Source organism: Olea europaea, chromosome 19 (genome assembly GCF_002742605.1).
Source record: "Olea europaea var. sylvestris chromosome 19, O_europaea_v1, whole genome shotgun sequence".
NCBI lineage: Eukaryota > Viridiplantae > Streptophyta > Magnoliopsida > Lamiales > Oleaceae > Olea > Olea europaea.
Genome location: NC_036255.1, coordinates 985,059 through 994,028, shown reverse-complemented (window position 1 = coordinate 994,028; position 8,970 = coordinate 985,059). Strand labels below are relative to the sequence as shown.

General features: G+C 34.9%; 1 protein-coding gene across 1 annotated transcript; it reads left to right on the top strand.

Moving 5' to 3' along the window:
- The first annotated feature begins 7,828 nt into the window (after positions 1–7,828).
- On the top strand, positions 7,829–8,656 carry LOC111368450 (E3 ubiquitin-protein ligase RHA1B-like). The gene has a single exon (XM_022989669.1). It carries the CDS (start codon positions 8,009–8,011, stop codon positions 8,504–8,506), a length of 498 nt encoding a protein of 165 aa, XP_022845437.1. The 5' UTR covers positions 7,829–8,008; the 3' UTR covers positions 8,507–8,656.
- The last annotated feature ends 314 nt before the right edge of the window (positions 8,657–8,970 follow it).

Sequence of the window (8,970 nt, the reverse complement as noted above, 5' to 3'; positions counted from 1 at the left end):
TATATATATATAATAAAAACAAAATACAAAAAAAGTTACAAAAATTAAATAAAGAATATATAAATATTATTTAATTAAAATTTTTAAAAAAACATCTTAAAAAGAAAAAAAGAATTAAAAAGAACTTTTTTAAATCAAAAAAAGTTATTTACAATATGAACAAAACAAAAAGAAAAAGGACATTAATGTGGGATGGAGAGAAATCTCTCCGTCCAGAGAGAATATTATTTTTTTTCTTATTTATTTTTTATTTGTTTTGTTTACATTATAAAAAAAATTTAATTTAATTTTTTTAATTCTTTTCTATTCATGATAAAACTTAATTTTATAATTTTAACTAAATAATATTTATATATTCTTTATTTAATTTTTGTATCTTCATTTTCTTTTGTTTTGTTTTTATTATATTTTTTTGAAATTTGTTTTAAAATTTCTTTTTTCTCATATTATAAATAATTTTTTGTTCGAATTAAAATTCTTTTTAATTCTTTTTGTCTTACGATAAAACGTAATTTTTTCAATTTTAATTAAATAATATTTATTTTTATTTTTAATTATTTTAATTTAATTAAAAAACTTTACAATAACTTTTTTTTCGCCTGCTATTTTTTTTTTGTTCTTTAATTTGTTAAATAATTTAGTTTTTTATTTGTATTGGCATAAAATGATAATTACAAACTAAATGATTTAACATATTAAAGAACCAAAAAAAAAAGGAATTGCAGACAAAAATAGAAAGAAAAATTATTATAAAAAATTACAAGCAAAAATAAAAAGACATAAAAAAAAGTTATTATAAGGTTTTTGAAAAATCTACAATTTTGACGCTAGTAAAAATATAATAAATACAAAATTCGTGCAACACACGTAACAACAACTAGTCTTTAAAATACATTTGGACAAAACTTAAATTACAAGTGGGTGATTTTAAATTATTCTTATATCTTCTTCAATATAATCATATCTTGTTGTAAAAGAAGTACCACTATAGATGTTTAGTGCAACTTTAGTATGTTTTTGTGTTCTTGTGTCAATATGATGAGTGCATTGCTTATTTAGTGGGCAAAACATTCTAAAGGCTATTGTATTCATGTTCCAATTTAATGCAACTCCAATAATTTATAAACAAAAAAAAGTGATATCGACTTCAACATCAACATCAGCATCAACGTAGACATGACGTAAATAATTTTGACGTGAAATACATTATTGGTCATCATGTCAATTTTTTAGTTTATCGATTTGATCAAAAAATGTAATTGAAACAAAAGATATAATTAGCGACCAAATTATGTGATAAACTTTTTCTAGAGTATGGTGGGTCATTTCACCAAATGAATGATCACCCACTCCGCCTCTCGAGGCATAGTCCAGTGGTGCAAAGGATAGGAGTGAGGTTATTTCACGCCTTGTTGGTAGCCGCAGTGTAGGGGTTCAATTCTCGAGACATGAAATTTGACTCCTTATAGATACAGTGTATAGACAATTCTTGTTCCCTGACCTACTGAGGCATATCCCACAATTTACCTTCCTCACAAAGTTCTAGAGGCGGGGCGGGGCGGGGCGGGGCGGTGGGGGCCCTCAAGGTTAGGGTTTAACCTTCTTTTTTTCTTTTTCTTTTTTTGATCACCCACTCCTTGTTGCTTAACCTGTTCTTTTCTGAATTGCTCATTTTTCATCAATCTTTTGGCTTATTTTGCAGGTCTCCAGAGGATGATTCTGTGACCTAACCGAATAGCCCCCACTCCACCCCACCCACTCGATGTTCGTAAGACATTGCTATTCTAGTGTCTTTTTCTCTTTTGATTGTGCGCATGATGACTGATCCTTCTTAGTTCTAAATTGTACCAAATTTTTTTGCTTCAATTCGTGAAGGAGTAACCAAATAGGGTACAAGTCGATTGATTTTTATTCTTCAACATATCACTGTCACGATCTGAATTTTTACTGTACAATAATTCTAACTTGAACTCGATTGACATAACTAAATCGTCGGATGGTTCAATTGGAAAATTCTAAAATCTGATTATAAAAGAAAGAACATTGAAAAGTTTAAAAGCTATTAAATTCTCTTAAAATTAGTTAGTTCAGCTTCAAAACTCGGCTCACACCAGAATTTATTTTTATTACTTGATAGTTTATGTCAGTATGATATTGGTTCAACTTCTGACCAAACCAGTTATCAAAATATTACAATTTATATGAAAATTGTCGTCAACTCGGTGCCTTAACAAATTACCTACTTTTAGACATGAACCAAACCTTTGAAAATAAACTAGTAATTAAAAGTTATGTTATTTAGCCCAGTCAAAAATTGAACGAATTTTATTGAGAATTTTTTGATACTGATCTTTACATTTCATCTGCCTTTTATACACAGGGGATCTATACAAGCATTTACATACAAAAGGAATATTCTAATTCCACTAACTTCTGTCATGTGACATAATCGTATTTGCTCGACTATGCACAACAGATTCAGTTAATCAACTCTCCTTTACTGTTATGTTGGTTCGAATATTCTAACACCCCCTCAAGGTGAAGTGTGTTTCTACCACTCCAAGCTTATCTCTAAGGAACAAGAATCTTGAGTGAGCAAGCGATTTTGTCAGCAAGTTTGCTGTTTGATTTGATGATGGCACATAATTAATTTTCAGTTCCCCTCTAAGAACATTGTCTCTTACAAAATGAACACCGAGTTATATATGCTTGGTATGTGCATGGTAAATTGGGTTTGAATTCACATAATCTCTGACGCACTATGAGCCAATGCCCTGTACTCTGCCTCTGTGCTTGACCTTGCAACCACATGTTGCTTCTTTGAACACCAGGACACCAAGTTATCTCCAAGATATACACAATAACCTGCAGTAGATCTTTTATCATCTGGGCATGATGCCCAATCAGAATCTATAAATGTTGTTATGTCCAAGTTGTCGCTCTTTTGAATGGCAAGGCCATGCTTTAGTGTTCCTTTTAGGTATCTAAACACTCTTTTGAGTGCCTTCCAGTGAATATCGGTTGGCGTTTGGAGAAATTAGCTCATTTTATTCATGGAATAAGTGATATCAGGTCTTGTATAAGCCAAATACCGGAGGCCACCGATAGCACTTCTATACAAGGTTGGATTTTTCGAAGCCTGTCCCTTAGTCTTGGATATTAACTTCCCAGCTGCCATGGGTGTCAAGCTTGGTTTTAGGTTTTCATACCCAAATTTTTTGAGTAGGTCGGTGGCATATTTTGTTTGAGTCAAATATAATCCTGCTTTGTCTCTAAACACTCCTATACCCAAAAACTGGCTGAGGTTTCCCATATCCTTGAGAGCAAAGTTTGTGTTCAGATTATCAATTAACTGTTGTAATTGCTGGTTGTTGCTTCCTGTTATCACTATATCATCCACGTAAACAAGTGCAAACACTACATCCTTACCATTTACCAAGAAGAAGTGTGAGTTTCTGCCTTGGACTGTTTAAAGTTCCACTTCAACAGGGTACTTTTTAGCCTTTCATGCCATGCCCTTGGTGCCTGCCTTAATCCATATAACGTCTTCTCCAATTTGCACACAAAGTTGGGATTTCTTCCATCTATAAATCCTTATGGTTGATGCATGTATACCACCTCACTTAGCTTACCATTCAGAAAGGCATTATTCACATCTACCTACCTAATATTTCAGTCCTTTGATACAGCAAGTGTTAGGATGATTTTCAATGTTGATCCTTTGATAACTGGGCTAAAGGTTTCACCAAAATCTACTCCAGGTGTTTGTAGGAACCCTTTGGCAACCAGCCTTGCTTTATGCCTTTGTACTTTGCCCTCTGAATCACACTTCAACTTGAACACCCATTTGCTTCAAATTACCTTCATTCCAACTTCATGAGGTACTAATGTCCAAGTTTTGTTTTTCATCAGGGCATTATATTCTTCATGCATTGCATTTCTCCAACTGTCATTAAGCATTGCATCAACAGTTACTAATTTGTCCACTCTTTGGCTTGTGTAAATCTTTGGTTTGAAAATTCCTGCCTTGCTTCTAGTGACCATATGATGTCCAGCAATTTATTTTGCAATTTGATCATCAACATCAGCTTCATTTTCAGTGTATTTAGTTCCACATTCATTCTGTTGAACATCATCAACCACCTGATCACCTGATTCATTGTGATTTATTTCAATACTGTTGTTTTCTCCACCTACCTCAACTCCTACTCCAGGATCTAGTTCTCTACCAGAGGAGCCTGCTGCAATTGATGCACTAGGACAGATTATATCAGCTCCACCTTGAGGTATTGTTTTATGACTGGACTCAATGTTAAATGGGAGTAGACTTATGACAAGTTCTGAGGTTTGTGGTTGAGTCAATTTTTTTAAGAATCCTGACCTGAAAGGAAAATCTAGTTCATTGAATATGACATGTCTGGATATATAAATTCTACCACTAGAGCTTAGGCACTTAAATCCTTTGTGTGAATCACCATAGCCAAGAAAGGTGCATTTTTGTGAATGGAAATCAAGTTTGTGTTTCTGGTATGGTCTAAGGCAAGGGTAACAAGCACATCCAAAAATTTTACGAAGTTTCTTCCATACAACACTTGAAAGGGAGATTTGTACTGTAATATAGGTGTGGGTAGTCTGTTGATCAAGTATGTTGCTGTTTTGAAGGACTCCTACCAGTAATGTAAGGGCATTTGAGCCTTAGCTAAGAATGCTAGGCCAGTCTCAGTGATGTGCCTGTGTTTCCTTCTACCCTACCATTTTACACGGAAGTATAAGGGCAAGAATGTTTGAGTTCAATTCCAAATTCAAGGTAATTTTATAAAAGTTTCTAAACTCACCTCCCCAGTCAGATTGTAAGGTTTTAATCTTTCTCTCAAGCTTATTTTCAACCAAGTTTTTGAATTGTGTAAAGATGCTTAGTGCCTTAGATTTGTGTTTCATGGGGTAGATCCAAGTAAACCTGTTATGATCATCCACAAAAATGATATAATACCTAAACCCTGAGGTAGAATTCTTGGGAGCTGGTCCCCAGATGTCCGTATAGATTAGGTCCAAAGAATTTAATGAATGTGATGAGGACATGTAAAATGGCAATGCATGGGATTTGCCAAGTTGACATGGTTCACAAAAAGCTGGAATTTCGTTAACTTTGGTGGATTTATTACAAAACTTCAGGACTTGACTCAACACATGATTTGATGGACGACCTAGCCTTCTATGCCATATATCAACTTCAGACTCTAACTCGACTCCTCTGGTTGACTCATCACAATTGGAATTCACTGTGAAGCAGCTGGAATTATTCTGGTGTTTTGACTTTGGGTTTGGTACCTTCAGCTGATATAAACCATCCTCAAGCATCCTTTGCAGCAGGGTCTTCCTGGTTTTCAGATCCTTCACAACACAATGGTCAGGAAAAAACTCAATGGACACATTGTTATCATATGTAAACTGAGATACATTGATTAAGTTCTTTTTTATTTCAGGCACATGTAGCAGTTTATTCAGTGTAAGAGTGTTATCTATTGCAGAAATACTTCATTTTCTAATATGTGCAATTTCTAATGAGTTTCCATTACCAACTAGCAATTTCTCCTTACCATTATATTTCTTAGCTATGTCCAGGTTACCTTTATCTGCTGTAACATGGTTGCTGGCACCAGAATCAGCAAACCAAGCTGGATCTTCAATGATTTTTGGTGCAACAGCATATGCAGAAGGAGTTGAGGTACTTCCTTGATGGTTTTGACTGCTAGGTCTGCTTCCCATGTATCTGTCATCATACCTATTAAAACACCAACTAGTTGAGTGGTTATTTAGTCCACAGATTTGACATGGTCCTCGATTTTCACTTGTCCTGCATACTCTTCCTCTGCCTCTTGTTCCTTTGAAGATTGTGTACCTTTTACCACTTCCAGCTCTAAAGGTTTTACCACCACCTCATCCAGACCTTTGAGCCAATTGTACACTTGAATGATTGACATTCAAAGACGCTAAGCCATTCTTGACTTGATTAAGGTTTCAAGCCTGGTTGCGAAGGTCATAAGAACTGATGACAACTCATATTATAAAATATCATCCCTGCTGTTAATTTGCACCACAATGGGTGTATATTCTTCATGAAGTCCTGCAAGAACTTGTGTTACAAGATCACTATGATCCACCTTTTTTCCTGCTATTTGCAGGTTATCAACCAACGGCTTAATGGTGGTAAAGTACATATCCATAGTCATAGAACCTTTTATAGTTCTCTGCAACTCCCCAGTGAGGAATGTCACTCTTGATCTATTCAATATTCCATAACTTTCTTTGATTGCATTCCACAAACTGCTTGAGTTAGTGCATCCCATGACCCTCATAGCAATTTCAGGGGTCATGGATGAATACAACCATCCCATGAGTAACTGATCAGTTGACATCCATCTACTGTAATCTGGATTCTGGGTCACTTTTATGGCTTCTCCTGCTTCAGTAGTACTCTGGGTACTAAGGAACTCAGGTGGACATTGTTTTGTTCCCAGCAAATAGCCTTCAAGATTGTGGCCTTTGATTACAGGCATAACCATGTTTTGCCATAAGAGAAAGTTGCTTTTGTCAAGCTTTACTGATGGAGTTTGAGTGAGATTCATCCCAAAGGGTGAAGACTGACCCACAGCAACTTCTACGGATGATGAAGGATTCAAATCGGTTGAAGGAGCTTGAACATTGGAACCGGTGCTAGCCATTTTGGCTCTGATACCAAGTCAGAAATTGAACGAATTTTATTGAGAATTTTTTTATACTGATCTTTACATTTGATCTGCCTTTTATACACATAGGATCTATACAAGCATTTACATACAAAAGAAATATTCTAATTTCACTAACTTCTGCCATGTGACATAATCGTATTTGCTCCACTATGCACAACATATTCGGTTAGTCAGCTCCCCTTGGCCCTTTGCTGTTATGTTGGTTCGAATATTCTAATAAGCCCTATTTAGAGATGGCAATGGGACGAGTATGGGATAGGTTGACCATTTTCACCCGTCCCGTTAGGTATTTTTGTCACCTTTCCCCATCTCCATATCCAGTTAAAATGGGAAGGGACCTACCCTGTCCCGCTTGTCGCCTAGTTTATCTTTCGTTTTTATTTTTTATTTATATTATTCTTTGCTTTTATTTTTTATGTCTTCAGTGAATCAATATTATGACATTTTTTCAAATTTGTTAAGAATAACTTATGTTCTCTTTCAAAATAATATTAAATTTTTTTTATTTTTGTTTGATAAAAAACTTAAATTTGAAGTTAACTTCAAAAGGGATGGGTAATGGGACGGGGAAATATGTTTTCCATCCCCGCTTTGGGACAATGACCAACACCCCACCCTTTACCCAATTAGGCTGATAATCCCCGTCCCCCTTCGAGATGGGGCCTTGCGGGAATCAAGCTGAACGTTTTTTTTTTTTGTCATTCCTAACTCCACCGAGATTGTAATCTCAATTTAAGCAATTACTCTAAATAATTTTACTTTTCATTTAAGCATGAGAATGAAAAAGATAACTACTACGGGATCCACGCAAAAAATAAAAAGTCAAATATGATGCTTGATGTAATGAATAACGATCATATTTTTCATTTCTTCGAAGAATAGGAATAAAACGGGGCATAACATTACTCAATAATTCCTCTAATTAACTATCTTTATCTTCAACATGTCGTGTCTTTATCAGTGATCCGCCCAAAACCGTACGATACGCACTAATTTGACGAAAGCTCCAGGCTGTACAAGCCTGGTATACAAATAGTAAAATTCCTAATTTGACAGCCAACACACACGTACTCACGGTCTTGGGCCTTCTCTATATAATCCACTCAACGTAAAAATCTCTTACCGTTCACTCTCCAATTTCTCCAAACATTTCTTGCTCTTATCTCTCGCACAGTACACACGCTAACATCTATACATACACAAAGTTCAACAACTTCTTTCACTGTTTAGAAGTGATTATTTTGGTTTTTAAGTTAAAAATGGGATTCCCACTGGGATATACTGAACTCTTTCTTCCAAAACTTTTAGTTTATCTCCTTACAGTTCTGGGTTTCATCGGAAAATCAATTTCTACGGTTTTGTCACTACTGGGCTTTGGGGATTTTTTGGAGTCGGAAATGGCGTTTCCTGATTCCGGGTTGGAGCAACCCAAGTCAGTATCCGCTGTGCTGATCCGGGAACTTCTGCCTGTGGTGAAGTTTTCAGATTTGAATGAATTTGTCCCGCCGGAAAACTGCGCTGTTTGCTTGTACGAGTTTAACGGTGACGATGAGATCCGACGGCTGACAAACTGTCGACACATATTTCACAGGAATTGTCTGGACCGGTGGATGGACCACGATCATAAAACGTGTCCGCTATGTAGATCGCGGTTTGTTCCCGAGGAATTGCAGGAGGCTTTTAACGAGAGGCTATGGATGGCTTCAGGAATTTCTGAATTATACGGCGAGTATTTGCCGATTTCCGCTGGTTTGTAGTTTTTGTTCGTAATCTCTTTTTCCTTTATTTTTTTGGTGGGATGAAATGTAAATATTGGCAAGAAAATATGGGCAAAAAAGGAGATCAAGAAGAATAAATATTTTGCATAATTTTTTGTCTGGTAATAAATTTTGGTAATTTTTAGGTTCTGGTCGTGTTTTATTTTATTATTTGGTTTAATGAAAAACTGAAAATGATGGTTCTTGAATTTCAGTGTAATTAAGTAATGGGAATAATTAATATCGTTAAAAATATAAATTTTTCTTACATTTTATATATCATTATATTAAATAATAACTTAATAGAATATATTTGTTGATAGCAAAATACATTAGCCCGGATTTGGCCTTTTTTTTTTTTAAATGAAAATGGGTAGAATATATATATATATAAATTGAATGGTTGGAAAATGATGAAAAGTTTTCAATTTACATGTAATATTATTTTATGAAAAATTGTATAA

What these genes read in the sequence shown, in the direction of transcription:
- LOC111368450 (XM_022989669.1), top strand. Translation starts at nt 8,009, where the DNA reads ATGGGATTCCCACTGGGATATACTGAACTCTTTCTTCCAAAACTTTTA.